We start from the raw sequence: 25,603 nt of genomic DNA on the forward strand, positions 1-25,603 counted from the left end.
AGCAGGAGAGGCTGTGTCAGAAGGGGTGAGCCAGGTTTCGGTGATGGCGAGGAAGGAGAGTTTGGTAGTAACAAAAAGATCATGGATGTAGGAAAGCTTGTTGCAGACAGAGCGAGCGTTCCACAGAGCTCCTGTTAGTGGGACTGGGGAAGCGGGGGCTGGGTGAATGGGTATAAGGTTGGAGAGGTTACGGAAGGTTGTGATAGAGTGTGGATGGGAGGTAGAAATGACTGTGGGAATGTGGTGAGGAGGACCAGGATTTGGAGAGATATCACCAGCAGTGAGAAGGAGCAGAGAAAGTGTTACCAGGTGGGAGCAGGAGAGGGCATGAGGGGGCTGTCTGTGTTTGGAGACAGAGGATTGTATGTTAAGGAACAGTTTTGAGGCGGAGGTGAGGTGGATGGGGAGGATTGAAGAAGAGATGAACAGTTCCTTACTAGGAGTAGGGATTAGGGGAATTAGCAGAAAGTGAAGGATTATTGGGGTGAAAGTGAAAACAAACAGAAACATTGTTTACAGTGACTGTGTCCAGTTACCTTCAGTTCCCTTCTGGTTCAATTCTGGTTTTAATTCTTAAATTAATCTTCACACTTCTAGCACACACTTATAGCAATCACAATGCAGACTGAAGTCTATGCAGACTTGTACTCTGCAATATATGTACAACTAAGTGCAGTCAGGTGTGAAGCAGAGCGGAGTGGTCTCTGCTCATCTTGGCCAGACAATTAAGAGTGGACCAGATGTATATGATCAAGCCAGAGTAAACAAGGTCATAAATAACACTGGGGTAAGCTGGGGTTAGCTGAAAGGCATACCATGTGAATGCTAGGTGCAGAGGCAAGTCTATGTGCAAAGCTGGGTGATGCACTGTGTGTCCTTCATAGACAGACAGCAGGAGAGCAGGAGAGCTGGGTGGATGGACATACCATGTGAATGCTAGGTGCAGAGGCAAGTCTATGTGCAAAGCTGGGTGATGCACTGTGTGTCCTTCATAGACAGACAGCAGGAGAGCAGGAGAGCTGGGTGGATGGACATACCATGTGAATGCTAGGTGCAGAGGCAAGTCTATGTGCAAAGCTGGGTGATGCACTGTGTGTCCTTCATAGACAGACAGCAGGAGAGCAGGAGAGCTGGGTGGATGGACATACCATGTGAATGCTAGGTGCAGAGGCAAGTCTATGTGCAAAGCTGGGTGATGCACTGTGTGTCCTTCATAGACAGGGTTGATATTGACTTTTAGGATTGCTACTTCCACTAGGTGGCACTAGAGTTCTAGTCTCCTTTTTTTTAAAGAGGCAATCTGCACAATCAAATGTGTAACCATCAAGTGTGTGGCCTCATTGGAAGACTGTAACAAATCACTTTTCTGCCTCAAGTTCAGTAAAAATCAGTTTCAGTTTCTTCTTTCAGTGTCTGTGTCCATCACTGCGCCAGCCTTATGTGGAAAGGGGTCCAAAGCCACGCATAGAAAACTGACCCAATCGGCAAAGGGAGGGGAGAGGGTAGTAATCACACACTTAGTGCTGACATAGAAAAGACCGCTACATTATTTTACTGCCAGCTACCTGGACAAACAGGATCAAGAGAGAGACTCTTTTCTCTAAAGATAAAAGCCTGATATTGCCTGGGTATGTTTAGTCAAGCCAAGCGTTTGTAATGGTGTTCTGGGGTCAAACCATGCCCTGCATCCCTTCCTGGTAAAGTGGGTACGTTTTAGGTGTAAGATGGTGTATTATGTGAAGAATCTATAATTAGTGAGAATTACTGTGTGATATCTGTGACTGAACTAAACTTGCTGAGTAAAGTTTTGTTAAAAATGGACTTGAACTCTGGTAATCAGTGTGTGACGATATCTGGAACTGGAACCGTGCAACCTGAGGTGAACTCCAATCTAAAAGTGAGTGACTTGTGGGTCGCCCTCCCAGGGCTGTGGGGTACTCGGTACCGGGCAGGTGTCAGCGGGATGTGTCACAGCAGCGGTGACCCGGTCCGTGGCCCTGGGCGCCCAAGTAATGGGGGAATGGAAATGGTGGAATGTAGTTAATGGAATAGTTTGTGACGCCACATGTGGTGTTCGGCAAGTGAGATGTTAAGCCGACGCTGCATGCAGATCCACTGGGATGGATGATATGGTGCAGCAAAGATGTAAAAGCTCCCCACAGGTGAAGCTATAGTCCCAGGGCAGTGTAGATGTGGCTGGCACGGAGATGTAGCAGTGCCGGAAGGGTAGGAAGCAGACAAAGACACAGCGGGGTGCAATTTCTGTACCTTTACTTGATAAACGCAGTCCAGGGTCCTGATTACAGATGGTACAAGAGCAGGCTAGCCTTGAAGCAGCTCAGGATTCTCTCTCAGCAGAAGGGCTGTGCAGTCTCCTTCCTAGCGCCTATTTGGATGAAGTACTCCTAGTACTGAGTTACACTGAAGTTCCTCCTAATTCTCTTCTACTAGCACTCCTCGTATGGCAGACAGCTGTAGCTGAATTCCTCTCTTGGCTCACTCCGTGCTGTTGTGCCTCCGAGTCTTAGATGAGAGTAGGGCATTTACAGCCTCCTACTCCTCTGGTTTCTGTTGCAGGACCGTTAGTATCCGTACAAATGTGGAGACCAGGCTCCAGTTCATGCGCTCTCACTGTGAGGGAGCTCTCTTTCCTCAGCTCAACCTCCAGCTTCTCTCCCCACGTCTGCACACGTGGACCTCCTCACACTAACTGACCACTCCTTCCTCTTGGCCCTCAGAGGGCACTCCTACCCTTAATCCTGGTTCAGAGCCCCCCCTGCTGGCCTGGAGTGGAACTGTGTTGTATGCATAGGTAAACTGCTGGAGAGACCCTTCACTGCTTCCAAGCATGACCTCACCCTCCCTGGAGGAAGGCAAAGTCACTGTGGCGGCCATACTCCTGGGGGCACCACATTCCCCCCTAGTGCAAGTCAGCACTCCTGGGCTGAACAAAACATGAAAACATATGAACAATTAAGCAATAATAATTGTACAAGATTTAAAAAAAATGAAAAAGTTACAAAAACCAAATGCTTCAAAAATGGTCCTACGATGATAAGTCCAAGCATCAATGTCCATGGTCCATTCCTGGACAAATGGTGAAATATATACAAGTTGGTGACCACACAAGTCCTGTGGTACAATGTCCATAAAACAAGGGAAACTCTTACAGGTTACCTGAAGGCACAAAACTTGAAAAAAAAAAAAACAGTTCCATATATACACAATTTCAATAGTCATATCACTTTATATGCGGAACCTAATGGGTGGTATACCTTGTGTGGTGCGGGTAGACCTGTGTAATACTGGTGTAGTGGGTAATGTACACTACTGGGGGTTCTGCATGGCACAGGGATCCTAGATTGTCTGTGAGCTCTTAGACTCACCATGGGCATAACAGGTTCACCACTGGCAGGGAGAGGGTTCTCTGGCTCCACTGCTGGTGTGGCATCTGCTGCCTGATTTTCCTGATCTTCAGGATTTTCTTGAGTCACGTCCTCCTGTGCTACCAATTGGGGAAATGTCAACACCGGCACCACTATAGCATCATTTACTTTAGTCCAATTCGCAGGGAATTCTCCAAGTATTGTGCTGACCTTCTCTTCTTCCACTATGGGTTGGATGTTATCTGGTTCTTCCACTCTTTCCTTCAACAGGTCAGGACATAGTTTCAGGTGATCTCTTGATATTGCCGCTGAGATTTCTCCTCCATCTTTGCTAATAAGGCATACCTTGGTATTATCAAAGTTTGAGGGTAGAATGGTATAAGGTTCAGCTTCCCATTGATCGTCCAAATTGTGCAATCTTCTGTTCCTTTTTAAGACTTGTTCTCCCGGTGACAGAGGAACAGCAGGTGCATTTTGATTGTAAAGCTTCTCCTGCTTTTGTCTTGCCTGGGCCAAACTCTTTTCCACACATTCTTGTACTCTTCTGTACTGTTGCTGCCTCTCTGTGTCCCAGTCAGCATCTGGTGACGTTACATCAGGTGTCAGGACTCCCATGTCCAAATCAATAGGCAGCTTACCAGGCCTCGGTCTCATTAGGTAGGCTGGGGTACAGTTAGTGCAGTTCACTGGAATATGGTTGTAGAGGTCTACCAGATCAGGCAACTTCTCTGGCCACAGATTTCTCTCCTCCAAGTGCAAAGTCTTCAGGAGGTCAATCACTACCTGGTTCATCTTCTCACACATGCCATTGGTCTGTGGGTGGTATGGCATTGTCCGGATCTTCTTACAACCATACAAGTTACAGAATTCTTGGAACACTTCTGCCTCGAAAGCTGGACCTTGATCGGTAAGCACTCTTTCAGGATACCCATGTGGTCTACAGAAGTGCTGTTGGAATGCTCTGGCTGCTGTCCTGGCTGTTTGATCTTTGACAGGCACAACTACCAGGAATCTTGAGTAGTGGTCCACAATGGTAAGAGCATAGATGTAGCCTGACCGACTTGGAACCAGCTTCACATGGTCCAGGGCTACCAACTCAAGGGGCTGTTTGGTGATGATTGGCTGTAGAGGAGCTCTCTGGCTGTTTCGATCCTTTCTGTGCAGGTTACATTGTCCACACTCCCGGCACCATCTCTCAATGGCTTTCCTCATACCAGCCCAGTAGAACCTCTCCCGGAGCAAGGATTCCAACTTCTTCCATCCGAAGTGTCCAGCTCCATTGTGGTATGCTTCCAGGACCATTGATGCCTCTCTCTTTGGGACTATCACCTGCCACACCAGCTCATGAGTGCGAGCATTGATACTCCTCCGACACAGCTTTCCTTCATAAATGAACAGCCGACCTCTCTTCTTCTACAACTGCTGGGTTTCTTCAGGAGCATCCGACTCCGGGCGTGAGTCAACTTGTGACAGCAGCTCCTTCCAGGTGGACAGCAGGGTCACTATCTTGTGTTTCTGCCCAGTCATGATGGGGCAATGGATTCAGAGTGACCTCCTTCAAGCCAGACCATCTGTTTCTCACTCCTTGAGCGCGCTGGGCTGCAAGTGGCCAGTGGAAGGGAGGTAACTCTATTTCTTCAAGAGCCTCAGAGTCTTCTCCTGCATCTGGCAGATTAGGCATCCTGGACAGCGCATCAGCATTGGCATTCTTGTGCCCTGCTCTGTACTTGATAGTAAACTCATAGTTGGACAGCCGAGCCATCCATCGCTGCTCCAGTGCACCTAGTTTTGCAGTGTCCAAGTGGGTCAACGGGTTGTTGTCCGTGAAGATGGTAAACTTGGCTGAAGCTAGGTAATGCTTGAATCTCTCAGTCACAGCCCAGACTATGGCGAGGAACTCCAGCTTAAAGGAACTGTAGTTGTCTGGGTTCCTTTCAGTGAGACGCAGCTTCCTACTGGCGTAGGAGATCACTCTCTCTTTTCCATTCTGTACCTGCGACAGTACTGCTCCTAGGCCCACATTGCTGGCATCTGTGTACAGCACAAAGGGTTTGTCATAATCTGGGTAGGCCAGAACTTCATCTCCCGTGAGAGCCATCTTCAATCTGGTGAAGGACCTCTCCAACTCCTCAGTCTATTCAAACGTGGAATTCTTCTGTTTGGCTTTCTTGGACTGCCCCACCAGGAGATTTTGCATAGGGATGGCTATTTCAGTAAAGCCTTTGATGAATCTTCGATAGTAGCCTACCAGTCCAAGGATTTGGCGTATTTCATGGAGGTTGCTGGGCTTCGGCCAGTCCCGGAGGACTGTGACTTTGTCCGGATCTGGTGCCACACCTTCTGCACTCACCACATGTCCGTGGTACTGTACCTTGGGCTTCAGGAGGTGGCATTTGGAAGGCTTCACCTTCAGGCCAAAATTGGACAAAGCTTCAAACACTTCAGTCAGGTGTTCCAGATGATCTTCATAGGTTTTGTAGAAAACAATGCCATCATCCAGGTACAACAAGACCGTCTCAAAGTTCATATGTCCCAGGCAGCACTCCATCAGCCGTTGAAATGTTCCTGGAGCAGTGCAGAGCCCAAATGGCATATAATTGAACTCACAGAGACCCACTGGAGTGGTAAATGCTGTCTTCTCCTTGTCTGCCTCTGCCACGGGAACTTGTCAATACCCACTGGTGAGATCCAAGGTGGGAAAGTAGTTAGCAGTTTTAAGTGCAGCTAAGGACTCTTCAATTCTGGGTAATGGGTAGGCATCTTTATGTGTAATGCTGTTAATTTTCCTGTAATCAACACACATTCTCATGGTACCATCCTTTTTCTTTACAAAAACTATTGGAGCTGCCCAGGGGCTACAACTGTCTTTGATAACCCGAGCTTCCTTCATCTCTATCAACATACTTTTAGCACACTGGCATTGTGTTGGGGGTATAGGTCTGTACCTCTCCTTTATGGGTGGATGGTCTCCAGTGGGGATATGATGTTGAACTCCTTTTGCCTGCCCAAAATCTAGTGGGTATTTGCTGAATACCCGCTCATACTCTTGTGTCACTCTGTAAACCCCATTTTTCTGGTATGAAGGTGTAGAGTCAGTCCCCACCTGCAGTTGCTGGCACCACTCCTCCATCTGCTTCACAGAGCCATTGTCCTCCACCTGATCGGATGAGACCAAGGGCTCCGCTGCCTGCAAAGAGTTGTTATTAACAGTGAGCAGCTTAGCAACTGTGGCGTACCGAGGTATTGTGGCCTCCTCCTCCCCACAATTCAAAAGGCGTACAGGTACTCTCCCTTTTCGTATGTCAACCACCCCTCTGGCTGTTAGGACAGTGGGCCTGCTATCAGAGTATACTGGTTCTACCAATGCCTGGTAATCCTTCCCTCTGAGACATATAGCTGCCCCACACCAAACCAACATTTCACATCTGGGGGTATTGCAATGGGGAAGGGATCACTCACTCTGACACTGCCAATTTCTCTGCCAGAGAGTTCTACCTGTTGTCTTTGCATCAGGGCTCTGATTTCCTTCTGCAGGGCTCGTTACTCACTGGAACCAGCAGTTTCAGCCACCTGTTGCAACAAGACAATAACCTCGGAAAGACAATTTTCAATTATATTTGTACCAAGAGTCATCATGGGACTACATTCACGTCGATCAATATCAACAACTATCAGACCTTGAGATTTTAGCTCTACCCGACCCACTTTAACAGTAATCTCTTTACATCCAATCTGCGGCAAAGACTGACCATTACTGGCAACTACTGTCAGTTCATCAGTTGGGCCACGGGTAAGTTCAGAATCAGCCCAATACCTCTTGTAAAGAATGTACGGCATAGTGGTCACCTGAGAGCCAGTGTCCAGCAAAGCGTTCATGGGGATACCGTCAATCACCACTGGAAGGATCAGTCTCCCTCCCACATACTTGGCTCGCCAGTTCCTTGGGCCTTGTGGTCCTACTCCTGAGGGTTGGCCCTCTGCCCCAGGGGTTGCTCGTTTAAAGGACAAAATCTTGCAAGATGACCTGCCTTGTAGCAGCGACGACAGATGGGACGTCCGTCCTGGTCATAGCGATCGTTGTTCCTCCCTCGAAGTGGCGGGGCTCTCCTGCTCCGGAGCCATGGGACATCCTCTGGACTGGAAGCAAGCTGGATCTTTTCTATGGAGGACACTTGCAGGGACTGCACAGTTTTAGTAAGCGCAGCCATTCCTTTGGTCAACTCCTGGACCTGAAGACGCAGCTCTTCAGTTGGATCTTTATCCAGAGTCTATGCATCAGCCTCCACAGGGATGGAAGAAAAAGACGTGGTGATCGCTGGGGGCCTCAGGGGTGCTGGACGGCTGTCAGTGGGTTCCTGCAGTACCCGTATAGCCCTGTCCTTAAAATCAGCAAAGTCCAGATCAGGGTCTTGCAGGGTCATGATGCGTAACTGTCCCCTGTGTGTACTGGATAGAAGTCCTTCAATGAACTGCTCTTTTAATAGTTTATCTTCCTCCTTTACACTGTCAGGATCAACTTGCTTAACTGCTCGCAGCGCCTCCTGCAGATTGAGAGCATAGTCCCTTATACTGTCCTGCACCTTCTGTTTACAGTCAAAGAATCGCATCTTAATTTCAGCTGTAGTGCAAGTGTCAAAGGTGCTTCTCAGCTTGGCCAGGATCTTTGCAACATTCTCTTTATCAGTGTCCTGCCAGGCTTTCACCTCTCTCTGTGCTGCACCCGTTAGCTGTCCAATCAGGATATTCACTTTCTGGCTTTCAGACAGAGGGTATACTTTAAACAAACTGGACAGTCTCTCTTTAAATTCACTCAGGGTGTGTGACTCACCCAAGTACTGCGGTAGCCAGGCCGCTCCCGGTATGTAGGGCATGGACAGCGGCATTATGGGGACCACTGCGGCTGGTGCTTCTCCTTGCGGTGCTGCGGGGTTGGCAACGGCGTCCGCCGCTGCATTGCCGTGTGGCGTGGACATTCTCTTCCCCCCTTGTTAACGTTAGCCAGGGTCGGGGGTTGTGTGAGCTCACCGGCAGCCGCTTCGCAGGCCCGATGCTCCGGGCTGTAGGCCTCAGCTCCTCCCCTTCTCGCACTCTGTCCCCTCTTCCCGCGCGGCATTTCACTCCTTCGCGCTCTGTGGCAGGCTCCGCCCCCAAAGGCCCGCCTCTTTTGGTTCCCGCATGCGCCAAGCAGCGCGGCAATGGCTGCAATTGGCGCCAATTTCACACACAGCCTTTTACACCAACACAGTCTATGGCACACAGGACCCGGGGGGTACTGGGCTCCGATATCCTGTTCATGACGCCAAATTGGGTCGCCCTCCCAGGGCTGTGGGGTACTCGGTACCGAGCAGGTGTCAGCGGGATGTGTCACAGCAGCGGTGACCCAGTCCGTGGCCCTGGGAGCCCAATTAATGGGGGAATGGAAATGGTGGAATGTAGTTAATGGAATAGTTCGTGACGCCACCTGTGGTGTTCGGCAAGTGAGATGTTAAGCCAACGCTGCGTGCAGATCCACTGGGACGGATGATATGGTGCAGCAAAGATGTAAAAGCTCCCCACAGGTGAAGCTATAGTCCCAGGGCAGTGTAGATGGCTGGCACGGAGATGTAGCAGTGCCGGAAGGGTAGAAAGCAGACAAAGACACAGCGGGGAGCAATTTCTGTACCTTTACTTGATAAACGCAGTCCAGGGTCCTGATTACAGATGGTACAAGAGCAGGCTAGCCTGGAAGCAACTCAGGATTCTCTCTCAGCAGAAGGGCTGCGCAGTCTGCTTCCTAGCGCCTATTTGGATGAAGTACTCCTAGTACTGAGTTACACTGAAGTTCCTCCTAATTCTCTTCTACTAATGCTCCTCGTATGGCAGACAGCTGTAGCCGAATTCCTCTCTTGGCTCACTCCGTGCTGTTGTGCCTCCGAGTCTTAGATGAGAGTAGGGCATTTACAGCCTCCTACTCCTCTGGTTTCTGTTGCAGGACCATTAGTATCCGTACAACCGTGGAGACCAGGCTCCAGTTCATGCGCTCTCGCTGTGAGGGAGCTCTCTTTCCTCAGCTCAACCTCCAGCTTCTCTCCCCACGTCTGCACACGTGGACCTCCTCACACTAACTGACCACTCCTTCCTCTTGGCCCTCAGAGGGCACTCCTCCCCTTAATCCCAGTTCAGAGCCCCCCCTGCTGGCCTGGAATGGAACTGTGTTGTATGCATAGGTAAACTGCTGGAGAGACCCTTCACTGCTTCCAAGCATGACCTCACCCTCCCTGGAGGAAGGAAAAGTCACTGTGGCGGCCATACTCCTGGGTGTGCCACACTTGCATTGCACACAAATCACACAACAGATGGGACGTTGTGTTTTCTTTGCGGGGTGCCAGAGTGTGTCGGAACAGCAGCCCTTTGCCATGATTATCACCCTGGCCACCTCATACGTTACCAAGAAACGTATAAGATCATATACTGTACGGCAATTTTCTGGGAAAAGGAAACCTTGACTTTAGGTCATGGTGGACAATGGGGTGGCAGCCAATATGGAAGATTAGAGAAGGGTGGGCTCTACCTAAAGTTTGCTGAATGGAAAACATCAATTCCTAACCCTTATGATCAATTCTGGCTCTGCAGGTTGAGAAAGGTTTGTGGGGGCCCTTCTCTTTTTGGAGAGGGTTTGCAGTAAACAGCAACCTTGTGCCCTTTTTTCGTATGCCATTCTGCACTTATTTTAGTAGCACAAGAGGGTTTTAAAAACTTTCAAAAAATTACAAAGTAATCATTCAAATACAGGCAGGAATGTAATACACAGGGACACTGAGCACATGAGAGTGCAAGCCACTGTTATTTTGTATCTCTCCAGTCCAGGTAATACATGGGGTGCTATTATCTACCTTAGCACAGAGCAGAATATCAAGGAAGTCCAGGTGCCTCTTCTTCTGGATCTTCTCCAGCTCTGTATCTTCCTTTAGAGATAGCTTTCTCTCTTGAATCACTTTATCTAAATTTAAGTACCATACATAATTAATGGAGATTATTGCCCTAGTCTGTCATCCTCAGATCAATGCCATTGTAATACTTTTTGTCTGGAAATTTTGGCAAAGTCCAGTTTATTAGATTTAGCTGCAACTCAAAGTTCATGACTAATGCAAACAAACATTGTGGCAATCAATAGGTGATGGTTATAAACGAAAAGCACATAAAGTGAACCTATCATCTTTATTTTTTTATTATTGTATCTACTCTTACACTCACCATCAATCGGTAGATGTCCAGGTCCTGAGACCACCACCAACTGCTCAAAAACAAAACGTTCTGGAACACACAACTCATCAAGCCGAAGGACTCAACTCCTGCATGGAGCTTGTTTGGAGTGGTGTACGGGCTCAATACAAAGTCTCTGAGCCCATGGACAGAGCGGTGTACAGGCTTACAAACTCTCCATTGAGTCCATGCTCCACTCCATGCACTTCAGCCTAATGAGCTGCATGTTTCAGAGTGTTTGGGTTTTTTTTACAGATTTTACCAGAACAATACATTCACCGATCAGCAACATGGGTAAAGTGAGATAATAAAATGATTAAAAAGAAATATTATAAGCATACTTTAAATCTAAAAAAATGCAATTTCTCATTAAATCATCTTTTGCTATGCTTTAACCCTCTTGCACCAGGTTGGGGAAAGCATCGAGAGTTATCCGGAATCTAGATGTTACACTCACCCGTGTGTCCATGCACTATCCTTAAGGCTCTGCGAAATTGGAATCCATGGGGGCTCAGATGGAAAATCACATCATTATGATATGGGAAAAAGAAGAATCTGTGGTTCACCAGATATGATAATTCATATACAGCTTTGATGTAAGCACTTTCACTATAAGATGAAAGATCAGAATGTTATCATTGTGACCAATTTTAGGATAATCTATTTATATAAATGCCTTGTAATGTTTTAATTTCCTGCTCTGTCCAGATGTCACCGTATCCCAGAATTCCAAGTGGAGGATGTTCACGGACCGGCATATTGGGTCACCCAAGCTTGTGCCCTCTTCGTCTGCATCTGCTCCTCCTACCTGCGGTTCCGTCCTGCTTTGCCTACCTGCAGTTCTGTCCTGCTTCGCCTACCTGCGGTTCTATGCTGCTCCACCTACCTGCGGTACCGTCCTGCTCTGCCTACCTGGGGCGGTTCCGTCCAGCTCCGCCTACCTGCGGCGATTCTGTCCTGCTCCGTCTACCTGCGGTTCTGTCCTGCTCCGCCTACCTGCGGTTCCGTCCTGCTCCGCCTATCTGCGGTTCCATCCTGCTCCACCTACCTGCGGTTCCGTCCTGCTCCGCCTACCTGCGGTTCCGTCCTGCTCCACACACCTGCGGTTCCGTCCTACTCTGCACACCTGCGGTTCCGTCCTACTCCGCACACCTGCGATCCGTCCTACTCTGCACGTCTGCTATTCTGCATTTTTGCTCCGCACGTCTGCAGTTCTGCTTTTTTGCTTCGCACGTCTGCGGTTCTGCCTTTTTACTCCACACTCCTGTGGCTCTGCCTTTTGCTCCGCACTCCTGCGGCTCTGCCTTTTGCTCCGCACTCTTGCGGCTCTGCCTTTTGCTCCGCACTCCTGCGGCTCTGCCTTTTGCTCCGTGCTTTTGCTGCTCTGCCTTTGCTCTACACTCCTTGTGTTTCAGCTCGCTGCACTGCAACCAGCGACTCAGTTCTGCTCGCCGCTCTTCCAGGCTGAACAGGTCCCTATCAGTCCCGACACACTACTCCTACCTGTCCATGTTTCTGTTGTTCCCGAGTCCATCCCTGCTTCTCCAGTCTGAACAGGTTCCTACCTGTTCCCATAAACCACTCATTCCAGTCCATGTCTCTGTCCTTCCCTATTCAGTCCCAGCTCCTCCCCTTCCAGTATCTCACTCGTACCTGCCTATGTTCCTGTCTTACCCATACCGGTTCCAATCCTGCTAGCCATGCCAGCCTGTCCTGCCAGAGTGTCAGCCATGCCCGCCTTTCCTGCCAGAGTGTCCTGCCATGCCTGCCTGTCCTGCCAGAGTGTCAGCCGTGCCCGCCTGCCTGCCGTTGTCTCAGCCGTGCCCGCCTGTCTGCCAAGAGTACCAGCCGTGCCCGCCATTGTATCAGTCGTGCCTGTCTGTACTTGTCCGCACTAGACATAGTGTTTTGTTCCCCAGTGGGATCAGCAGCCACTGCCAGACACCACTCTGGAGTGGTACATTGTAGCTACCTGCCGCATAAGCCTGACCTCACTAGCAGAGGCTCCAGTGAACACCAAGGTAGCTGCTTAGTGTCATGATTTGTAGTCTTGCCCTGTCCTGTATTTTGTATAATAGGTCATTTAACTTTCCTCTGATTCATTTGCTGTAAATTAACCATGTCTCCTTCCCCCAATACTTTGCAATGTCTTGTGATGTACCTGGACCATAATCTAATTTAGGCTTGTGTCAACAGCTAGTGGAACTTTGGCTATTGTTTTCCTAAGCAGAAGATAACCTACAATACACATCCTGTAGACTAAGTGGAGCCCTTACATTTCTAGAATCTTCTGATGGACCAAACCATTGAATAGTAGGTGTGACCCCTACCCCCCTTCAGATGGACTGATCCCAGGAGCCCTGACAATACATTCTTGCTTTAAGATCAGATGTGAGTTGGATGCTAAAAGAGAAGGGCGAGGCTGTCTGAGGAAGCTTCGGCCTCTGTGTGATCGTGGTGGATTTCTGGGACTCTTAAAGGACTATGGTTTTGTGATCTGGCACAAGGATTGTCGGGAGGTGCCCCCGAATCAGTTTCCTGTGGACTTATTTTGGGACTCTGCAAATTACCTTCGTGTTGTTCCTGTTTTTTGGTCTATAAATCTGTTGGATTATTCCCAGGCCTGTTGTCCCTCCTTGCTCTGGAGAATACTCCCGTCACAAACTGGTTGGCAGCGGTGGGATCAGAGCAGAAGAAATGGAGGACAACGGCCCATCAACTTCTGGAACCAGAGCCTCAGAGTACAAGAACTGGACTGCAAAGAACCTACAAACAAAGGCCCGTGAACTGGGAGTCAGCTGCAAGGGACTCTCCAAGGAGCAGCTGATTGAAGCTTTGGAAGCAGTTCGCCTGCAAGATGATGCTGAGGAAGGATCCTCACAGCAAAGAGAGGAAAGGCGGCAGTCGGAGGTAAATACCCAAAAAAGTCAGTGGGTTGTGTGGTACGAGGAGGAGATGGCCTTACTGGGAGAAGAGGCTACCATAGAAGATAAGAGGGAGGTCATGCGCACAGCCAAGGAGAGGCAGCGCAGGATGGAGGAGAGGGCAATGCTGGAGAGGGAGATCGCTTTGGAGGCAGCGAGAAGCTCCAGACAGACTGTACCCACAGCATCCCCCATGAGGGAACTCCCCAGAGTGTCCCGCAAAGACTTCAAGCCGTTTAATGAGGCTTCCGGTGACATTGAGGGCTTCTTCCTGGACTTTGAGCATCAGTGTCGATTAATGGAAGTCCCGGAAAGGGAGCGCGTCCGACATCTTGTGGGGCTCTTAGAGGGTGGAGCTGCCGCAGCCTATAGAGCTATGGACCCTCGGTGGAACTGTGAGTATGCAGAGATTAAACGGACTGTTCTAGAACATTATGCTGTGACCCCAGACACTTACAGGACCCAGTTTCGTACTTTAGCCTGTAATGAGGAAGTGTCTTTCAAGATGTATGCCCACAGACTCAAACAAATATGTAATCGCTGGCTGGAGGCAGAGGAGGCCTTCACCTGGAACACCTGTCTCCAGGTTATCCTAAAAGAACAATTTTTTGCCCAGTGCCCCGCTGAGATCAGGGAATGGGTGCGTGAGAGGAAACCTGCTACAGTGGAAGAAGCTGCATCTCTCGCTGATGAGGCTCTCACCATCAAGCCTCGGTGGAGAGTTCTGTTGGAGGATGGAGAGAGGCCTACCAGCTCCACAACACCGGTGGCCCCCAGTTCTTCTGTCCCCATTGTTCCCCGTTCCTCTGAGCCACCACCTCGTGTTGATACCTGTGTTAATGTGCCTCCTGTTGCTTCCACTGCGTTTTCTGGAATACGACGAGGAGAGGAAGTAGCAGAGCGCAGGTGTTATGGTTGTGGGCATCCGGGGCATCTGCAGGCCTCATGTCCAGCCAGCTCATGGAGGAATCGTCCTCAAACCCCTACAGCACCTTCAGGTGGGAGCCGACCGGCAGGTTCCCTTACTCCTCGCCCAAGAGGACGCATTGGATGGAGTGAGACACAGCACAGATGCTATCGATGTGGGCAGCCTGGGCATCTGCAAGCCTCCTGCCCAGCTGTTCAAATGAGGATTGATCCTGTACCCAATCATATTATTAATTATGTACAGCCAAGTGCCATGGAGGAAGACGTGTCACCACTAAGTGAGGACTGGCCTAGTGCCTCACCCACCCATGTTGCACCACTAGGAGTTTATGGTGTGCGACCCGCAGCTATGACGACTTCAGCTCATCGAGGTAAGCACTTGCAGGAGGTCGTGCTGGATGGACAAAGACTTGTTGGATTTTGTGACTCAGGGGCTTTCCTCACGCTGGCTGATCCCCGAGTGGTTCGGCCTGAGGCAATCCATAGAGGACCTGGAATTGTCATTGAACTGGCTGGTGGACAATGGAGGACTATTCCCACAGCCACTGTGGATCTGAACTTTGGTTTTGGGGTCAGGCGATGTTTGGTTGGGGTGATGGGTGGTCTGCCTGCAGCTGTTCTCCTGGGCAATGATGTGGGAAAGCTACGATGCCAATTCGTGGCTGCATGAAGCCACATGTAAGTTACGCCATGCCTGTGTGTACTTAACCAGTGACCTGTAGAGGTCCCTAGTACGTACACAAATTAGGAGGGGAAGGGATTGTCATGATTTGTAGTCTTGCCCTGTCCTGTATTTTGTATAATAGGTCATTTAACTTTCCTCTGATTCATTTGCTGTAAATTAACCATGTCTCCTTCCCCCAATACTTTGCAATGTCTTGTGATGTACCTGGACCATAATCTAATTTAGGCTTGTGTCAACAGCTAGTGGAACTTTGGCTATTGTTTTCCTAAGCAGAAGATAACCTACAATACACATCCTGTAGACTAAGTGGAGCCCTTACATTTCTAGAATCTTCTGATGGACCAAACCATTGAATAGTAGGTGTGACCCCTACCCCCCTTCAGATGGACTGATCCCAGGAGCCCTGACAATACATTCTTGCTTTAAGATCAGATGTGAGTTGGATGCTAAAAGAGAAGGGCGAGGCTGTCTGAGGAAGCTTCGGCCTCTGTGTGATCGTGGTGGATTTCTGGGACTCTTAAAGGACTATGGTTTTGTGATCTGGCACAAGGATTGTCGGGAGGTGCCCCCGAATCAGTTTCCTGTGGACTTATTTTGGGACTCTGCAAATTACCTTCGTGTTGTTCCTGTTTTTTGGTCTATAAATCTGTTGGATTATTCCCAGGCCTGTTGTCCCTCCTTGCTCTGGAGAATACTCCCGTCACAAACAGTCATGCCCCTTCCAGGGTAGTCTGGTTTGTGGCACAGTGGGGCCACATCCCCACACTCACGCCAACCAGTCAGGGTGCGAGCATTACAGATTGCTCAGGCCATGGTCCCCGCTGAGTCCCATGTCCTTTCGCTCTCAGAGCAAGATGAACTTACTTCTCTGCGGTGTGAGTGGGTCGCCCCCATCCCAGGGCTGTGGGGTACTCGGTACCGGGCCAGTGTCAGGGGGATGTGTCGCGGCAGCGGTGACCCGGTCCGTGGCCCTGGGCGCCCAATATCAATGGTGGTTGATTTTGTGGTTTAATGTAATAGTAGTTCGTGACGCCACCCGTGGTGTTTGGCAAGTGAGATGGTAAACCAACGCTGCTTGCAGATCCACTGGGACTGATGGTATGATGCAGCAAAGATGGTATAGCTCCCCACAGGTGGAGCTGTAGTCCCAGGGCAGTGTGGGTGCAATGGATGAGGAGAGGCCCAGGATGGTGTAGACGCGGATACCCAGATGTAGCGGTGCTGGTGCGGGAATGAATGGAGGACACCAGGGCTTGTAGTTTTAAAGCTTTACTCACAGTTCGTAGTGCACACAGGTGCCCGCTTCAGTACCGTGTCCTCCGGGGCAGAGGCCCAGCCAACCTCCAGGCGAGATAGGACTCTCCCTGCCAGCACCCCGCCAACATGTGCCTTTCCTGAACGACTCCTCTATTCCCTTTTAGTGTGAAGATCTCCAGTACCATGGTTCCCTGAAGTTCCTCCTGTCAGATGTTCCTAACAAATCTACTTGTATGACAGACAGCTGTAGCCTGCTTCGGGGACTCCCTGCTCCTGAATCCCGGCTCTCTATTCGGTTGCTGTTGTGTCCCAAGTCTTTGATGGGAGTAGTGCATTTACAGCAAACTACTCCACCGGTGTCTGCTGCAGAACCATAAGTGTCCATACAACCTCGGGGACCGGGCCCCGGCCTTGCGCTGAGAACCTATAGGCAGGTTTCCTATCCAACCCACTCCTCCTCTCTGTTCTCTCTCCTCTTCGTTCCGTACTTGTCTTTCTCTCTCTTATGGAAATGCAGGTTACAGTTCTACGTCTCTCCTTCTCCTTCCTTTCCAGTGCCAGCTGGCTCAGGTCACTGAGGCAGCTGCAGCACTCCTTCCTCCATCCCTTCCAGGGATCCCCCACTCCTCACTGAGTGGCTTCCTACTCCGCTGACCTTCTGTCAGACTAGCCTAAGACTCACCTAAATCCTATCTTTCCCCTTCTTTTATACTAACTCCACCCACCTCCCAGCACATCTCGTGTTACGAAGCAAGGATCCACGAAAGGTGCTCTGCTACCCACTAAGCATTGAGCTGCAATCTGGTCCTCTGCTGAACTATCCTGTGTGTGGGATGCAGGTGTTGGAGTGTGGCAAGGAGTTCCCACCTTACCTGAATGGTGGGGCATGACACCTTAGGAGAAGGTGCAGTACCTCTGTGGCGACTGAGCCTCAGGGGCGCCACATGAGCAACCGAGAAAATGTTTTACCTGATCCGAAATCCAGGCCTTCTCCAAATTTCCAGCTCAACTTATAGTTCCTGCACATGTAATTTCTCAACCTGTATCTGTCCCAGTTGATCTGCCAAGGTACGATGGGGATCCAAAGCTGTGCTGTATGTTCTTGAAGCGGTGCCTGCAATACTTCAAGTGGCATGCTCCCCATTTTGCCTCTGATCAGGTAAAGGTAGGATTCCTAATGTCCTACCTAACAGGAGATGCCTTGGAGTGGCTTAACCCTCTCTGGGAAGCAGGGGATGCCATCACCACGTCTTCCGGCTTTCCTGGTTCCCTTCTGCAAAGCCTTTGATATGCCTAGTACGGCGTCTCCTGAAAAGTCTTCCCCCCCAAGCTTCCAGAAACAGACTAGACGAAAGAGACCCATTTGGAGAACCGTCTCATGACCGTCCATGATTCTCCAGTTCCACAGCCTGCCCAGATGGCCTCCCTTGCAAGATCCAAGAGGTCTAATAAAAATAGGCTGGCAAAGCTGCAGCTGGAGTCCAGTTCTGAGAAGGAACATCCTGGCGGCTTCTGCCCTGTGAAGCCTCTACTCCAAAACCTGGGCCAGTAGGAGAGGCGGCCCTTGGCGAGAGTACTCCCTCTCCATCAAAATCAATGACTGTTTCTCTGCCTTCTGGGAGCTTTGGTGTCATCAAGCCACCAGCCACATGGAGTCAGTGTGTGATCTCCATTCTTCAGCTCCAGAACCCGGTGTCTGGTGATGGTCGAGGCCTACTCAAGAACAGTCTAGTCCTGCAAGAACAACTACAACTGCAAGTCGGAGCATTATACTCAAAGAAGATCATCTTCCATATGCTGTCTGGTATGCCCATGGAAATTCAGACAAAAGTTAGGACGGTCACAGGGGAGCACCAGCCAAGCGCAGCTTTAAGTGATTTGATGCAGCTCCAGCCGGGTGCCTCGGACGAGGAAGGGAGGTGCAGAGTTGGATGAAACCCAGTCAGTAGAAGCACAAAAACAAGGGCTAAATTAGTAATAAATCTTCTTTTATTAAATCCACAACGCGTTTCAACAGGTAAGGCTACTTTCACATTAGCGTTTTTTAGCGCAGCGCTTTGTGCGCAATAGAAACGTATGCAAAAAACGCATCATGCATTTTGCATGCGTTTGCGTTTTTTAGGCGCAAGCATTTTAACCAGTTTCAAGCCATGTTAATTCTTAAAATGCATGTGTGCCCATAGACTGCAATGCGTTATTTTGTTGCATTCCGTGCGCAAGTGTGCGCATGCATTTTTTTTGCGTCGTTGGATGGACCCAAAATTGCAACAGGTTGCGTCTGGCACGCCTGGGCGCACATCTTAAAAAAACGCATGCACACGAAAACGCATATGAACGCGTGCAAATGCTAGACCATGCGCCCCCCATGTTAATCATACTGTAGGGACGCATGCGCATGGACGCGCACGATGCGCTGCGCAAAAAAACGCTAATGTGAAACCAGCCTAAATCTGTCTTCCTCAGGTGGCAATGTCATTGCTCATCTCTGCTTTCTACCAATCTGGAGGAAGAGGCACAGGTTATTGTGGAGGCTGACCTCGTCGGGAACAAAGACACTTGGCATTCCGTGACTCCCTGATGGCACGCCTACTTCACTTTACCCGAAGGATGCTGTGATGGTCTGGACTGTGTGTGGTCCCATATTCCTTCTGCAGGTCATTCTGGCAGGCTTGAAGAAGAGGGGCCGTAAAGAAGGGGGTACTGTAACAACCCTGCCGGCATCACTGCATGGCCTCCCATCCCCCACCTGCTTTACTCACTACTCCGGGCCATGCTGTGGGTTCTGTCTGCTGTGGCTCCATGCTGTATGCCTCTTGTCTCCTGCCTGCTCTCTGCATACTTCCTGGCTGTGTGCATAGGGGAGCGGCACCAGCACTCTCAGGTTCTTATAGAATCAGTGTGTACCTGCCTATGGTGTCCCCAGCCAATTACCAAGAAGCCTCTGGTATTTAAGGCAGCTCCACCCAGTGGAAGCTGCCTGACCAACTATTTCACTCAGTCAGTGCCTTGCTGCTGAGGTGCCAGGTCCTGTCCTGTTTCTGCCTTCTCTGGGGCCTGCATACCCAGATCTGTTTCCGTGCGCTTTGTGTCTTGTTTCTGCCTTCCTGAGGGCTGCATACTCAGGCCTGTGCCCTTGTCCTGTATTTGTGTCCATCCCTGTGTGTACTGTGTTCTATTCCTGCATATTATCTTGTTCCTATACCTCACCTTGTCTGTACTCAGTCCTTATGGGTCGCCCGCCAGGGCCGCGGGGTACTCACATCCGGGCCCCGTTGATCTCAATGGGAAGTGTCACGGCAGCGGTGACCCGGTCCGTGGCCCTGGGCGTCGATTGTAAAAGGGGAATAGAGTGGATGATGATGTTTAAAGTTTATAAGTGAATGATTCGTGATGCCACCTGTGGTGTTCGGCAATGAAGGTGTTAAGCCGACTCTGCAGACAGATCCTCTGGGACAGATGGTGTGGTGCAGCAATGATGGTGTAGCCCTCCACAGGCAGGGCTGTAGTCCCAGGGCAGTGTAGATGGAGAGCTAGTGAGGAGAGCGTAATGATGCAGTGTTAAGCACAGAGATGTAGTAGTGCTGAGTGGGTTGGCGCAGGAATAAGCGGAGGACACCAGGGCATGTAGTTCCAAAGCTTTACTTACTGTCTGTTGTGCATACAGGTGCCCGCATCCGTGCCGTGTCCTCCAGGTCAGGGGCTCAGCCAACCTCCAGGGAAGATGAAGTACTCCGTTCCAACACTCCGCCAACATATGTGCCTTTTCTGAACGTCTCCCTTCTAGCACCTATTTGAAGTACTCACAGTACTGAGTTACACTGGAGTTCCTCCTTTCAGATGTTCTTAGAACTCTACTTGTACGGCACACAGCTGTAGCCTGCTTCGGGGACTCCTTGCTACTAAGTCCCGGCTCACTCACGTTGCTGTTGTGCCCCCAAGTCTTGTGTGGGAATAAAGTGGTGACAACTTCTATGGTCTGTCGCAGGACCATTAGTATCCATTAGGGTTGAGCGATACCATCCGATATTCAGAAATATCGGATCGGATTGGATTGGCCCGATACAAAAAAAGTATCGGGTATCGCCGATTCCGATCCCGGAAGTCCCATTCAAGTCAATGGGACAGAAATATTGGAATTAAAAAAACCCTTTCTTTCCTTGTACATCCTGTTCGGGAGGGGGGAAGAGTGTGGGCGGTGCGTGGGCAGACACTGTGCGTGTCTGTGTGTGCGGCCGGGGCCTGTACAGGCCTCTTGTGGGTCTGTACAGGCCTGTCGGGGGCCTGTGCCGGCTGCCGGTGGTCTGTACGGGCCTCTCGGGGGTCTGTACAGGCCTGTCGGGGGCCTGTGCTGGCTGCCGGTGGTCTGTACGGGCCTCTCGGGGGCCTGTGCCGGCTGTCGGTGGTCTGTGCCGGCTGTCGGTGGTCTGTGCCGGCTGCCGGGGGCCTGTGTCGGCTGCCGGTGGTCTGTTCGGGCCTCTCAGGGGCCTGTGCCGGTTGCCGGTGGTCTGTGCGGGCCTGCCGGGGGTCTTGTGTGTGTGTGCAGGCATCGGGCGATGCCTGCTACAATGACAGTGATTGACACATTAGTCAATGATGGGACAGTAGTAGTCCCATCATCCGGCTAATGTGTTGAATGTAAAAAAGAAAAACATACTACATATATACTACATTCACACAACATACATATTACATACATGCTACATATATACTATATTCATACAACATACATACATACTACATACATGCTACATATATATTACATTCATACAACATACATACATACTACATACATGCTACATATACACTACAGTACATTCATACAACATACAAATATACAACATACTACATACATGCTACATATATACTACATTCATACAACATACATACTACATACATGCTGCATATATACTACATTCATACAACATACATACATACTACATACATACTTCATATATACTACATTCATACAACATACATACATACTACATACATACTTCATATATACTACATTCATACAACATACATACATACTACATACATACTTCATATATACTACATTCACACAACATACTACATACTACATACATGCTACATATATACTACATTCATACAACATACATACTACATACATGCTGCATATATACTACATTCATACAACATACATACATACTACATACATACTTCATATATACTACATTCATACAACATACATACATACTACATACATACTTCATATATACTACATTCATACAACATACTACATACTACATACATGCTACATATATACTACATTCATACAACATACATATATACTACATACATACTTCATATATACTACATTCATACAACATATATACATACTACATACATGCTACATATATACTACGTTCATACAACATACATATATACTACATACTACATACATTCTTCATATATACTAGATTCATACAACATACATACATAATACATACATACTTCATATATACTACATTCATGCAACATACATACATACTACATACATGCTACATATATACTACATTTATACAACATACATACATACTACATACATACTACATTCATATAACATACATACATACTACATACATACTTCATATATACTACATTCATACAACATACATACATACTACATACTACATACATGCTACATATATACTACATTCATACAACATACAAACTACATACTACATACATGCTGCACATATACTACATTCATACAACATACATACATACTACATACATACTTCATATATACTACATTCATACAACATACATACATACTACATACATACTTCATATATACTACATTCATACAACATACATACTACATACATACTTCATATATACTACATTCATACAACATACATACATACATACTACATACATATTTCATATATACTACATTCATACAACATACTACATACATGCTACATATTTACTACATTCATACAACATACATACATACTTCATATATACTACATTCATACAACATGCATACATACTACATACATACTTCATATATACTACATTCATACAACATACATACTACATACATGCTACATATATACTACATTCATATAACATACAAACATACTACATACTACATACATACTTCATATATACTACATTCATACAACATACATATATACTACATACTACATACATGCTACATATATACTACATTCATACAACATACATATTACATACTACATACATGCTGCATATATACTACATTCATACAACATACATAAATACTACATACATACTTCATATATACTACATTCATACAACATACATACATACTACATACATACTTCATATATACTACATTCATACAACATACTACATACATACTTCATATATACTATCCATACAACATACTACATACATGCTACATATATACTACATTCATACAACATACATACATGCTACATACATACTTCATATATACTACATTCATACAACATACATACATACTACATACATACTTCATATATACTACATTCATACAACATACATGCATACTACATACATGCTACATACATACTACATTCATACAACATACATACTACATACTACATACATGCTACATATATACTACATTCATACAACATACATACATACTACATACTACAAACATGCTACATATATACTACATTCATACAGCATACATACATACTACATACATGCTACATATATACTACATTCATACAACATATATACATACATGCTACATATATACTACATTCATACAGCATATATACATACTACATACTACATACATGCTACATATATACTACATTCATACAACATACATACATACTACATACATACTTCATATATACACTACATTCATACAACATACATACATACTACATACATACTTAATATATACTACATTCATACAACATACATACAGTACATACTACATACATGCTACATATATACTACATTCATACAACATACATATATACTACATACTACATACATACTTCATATATACTACATTCATAAAACATACATACATACTACATACATACTTCATATATACTACATTCATACAACATACATACATACTACATACATGCTACATATATACTACTTTCATACAACATACATGCATACTACATACTACATACATGCTACATATATAATACATTCATATAACATACATACATACTACATACTACATACTTCATATATACTACATTCATACAACATACATACATACTACATACTACATAAATGCTACATATATACTACATTCATACAACATACATACTACATAGTACATACATGCTACATATATACTACATTCATACAACATACATACATACTACATACATGCTACATATATACTACATTCATACAGCATACATATACTACATACTACATACATGCTACATATATACTACATTCATACAACATATATACATACTACATACTACATACATGCTACATATATACTACATTCATACAGCATACATACATACTACATACTACATACATGCTACATATATACTACATACATACAACATACATACATACTACATACATGCTTCATATATACTACATTCATACAACATACATACTACATACATACTGCATACAATACATTCATACATTCATACAATACATACATATAGACATACAGTACATATAATAGAGTACATACTCACCATCACTTGTCACTTTGATCCCCGAAGCCAGTGTCATCTGTGGAAAAATATGAAAATAACAAACAAACAATATACTCCCTGATCCGCAGAAATCCACGCGTGTGTGTCCCACGCTGATCTCCCGTGGAGAACAGCAGCATCAGCTGATGCGACCGCTCTCTACGGGGCTCCAGGAATCCAGTGACGGGAGTTAGGTATCCTTCCGCACTGTATTCCTCCGCCACTGTAAAAAAATAGTCCCTGGTCTCACTTTATGGCAAAAGCTGCGTGGGAACTTTCTCACACAGCAATGCCAAAAGTGAGACTAGGGACTATTTTTTTACAGTGGCGGGGGAATACAGTGCGGAAGGATACCTACCTCCTGTCACTGGATTCCTGGAGCCCCGTAGAGAGCAGTCGCATCAGCTGATGCTGCTGTTCTCCACGGGGAGATCGGCGTGGGACACACACGCGTGGATTTCTGCAGATCAGGGAGTATATTGTTTGTTATTTTCATATTTTTTACAGTGAGAATGACACTGGCTTCGGGGAACAAAGTGACAAGTGATGGTGAGTATGTACTCTGTTATATGTACTGCATGTCTATATGTACAGTATGTATTGTATGGATGTATGAATGTATTGTATGTAATATGTATGTAGTATGTATGTATGTATGTATGTATGTTGTATGTATGTTGTATGTATGTTGTATGTATGTTGTATGTAGTATGTATGTTGTATGAATGTAGTATACATGTAGTATGTATGTATGTTGTATGAATGTAGTATATATGTAGTATGTATTATGTATGTATGTTGTATGAATGTAGTATATATGTAGCATGCATGTAGTATGTATGTGTGTTGTATGAATGTAGTATATATGTAGTATGTATGTAGTATGTATGTATGTTGTATGAATGTAGTATATATGAAGTATGTATGTAGAATGTAGTATGTATGTATTGTGAGAATCATGTGGGAATAGTGGATAAGGGCAGGTATATCTCGCCCAGATACCTTTCCTATGTGGCCTAGTCTGGTCAGTATCTCACCTGGTTACTAATGAATAATGGGAGGGCGGATATAAAAGGCTGCCAGGTGGAGTGTCTCAGCCAGGGAACACAGAGAGCCTGTCTGTGTGAGAGACACACGTGAGTGAAAGCAGTGCCCACTGTAACTGTGGTTTGGCTGGACGGGAGAAGCCCACCAGTTGGTAGTTAGGTTGTACTTTGTTTAGTTAGCGCCGGACAGGCAAGGATTTGTTTAATGTTTTTTTTCTTTATGCATTGCTTTCACCTTTAATAAACCTGACCCAGTGTCAGTTACACCCGGACCCCGGCTGTGCGCCTGAGTTTCATGCTGAACGCACGTGACCTTTGACCCCAGCAAAGGCGATCCCGGAGTGTTTTATCACATTGTGGTGGAGAACGCGGGCATCACGTTGGAAGCATGAGCATGGAGGACGTGGTGAAAGCGCTGGTACAGTCCACCGCCGTCTAG

At 47.0% G+C, this 25,603-nt stretch overlaps 1 protein-coding gene across 1 annotated transcript in view; it reads right to left on the minus strand.

Moving 5' to 3' along the window:
- Positions 1–25,603, minus strand: part of LOC141048624 (cytochrome P450 4A6-like) — an 81,053-nt gene that overhangs the window by 21,036 nt on the left and 34,414 nt on the right. The window contains exons 6-7 of the mRNA XM_073544397.1: positions 11,086–11,237; positions 10,259–10,365 (exon numbers count right to left, since the gene is read on the minus strand). Coding sequence (XP_073400498.1) covers positions 10,259–10,365; positions 11,086–11,237 — 259 coding nt within the window. The remainder of the gene's footprint in view (positions 1–10,258; positions 10,366–11,085; positions 11,238–25,603) is intronic.

Source organism: Dendrobates tinctorius, unplaced genomic scaffold (genome assembly GCF_039654945.1).
Source record: "Dendrobates tinctorius isolate UK_male_01 unplaced genomic scaffold, ASM3965494v1 ptg000138l, whole genome shotgun sequence".
Classification (NCBI taxonomy): Eukaryota; Metazoa; Chordata; class Amphibia; order Anura; family Dendrobatidae; genus Dendrobates; species Dendrobates tinctorius.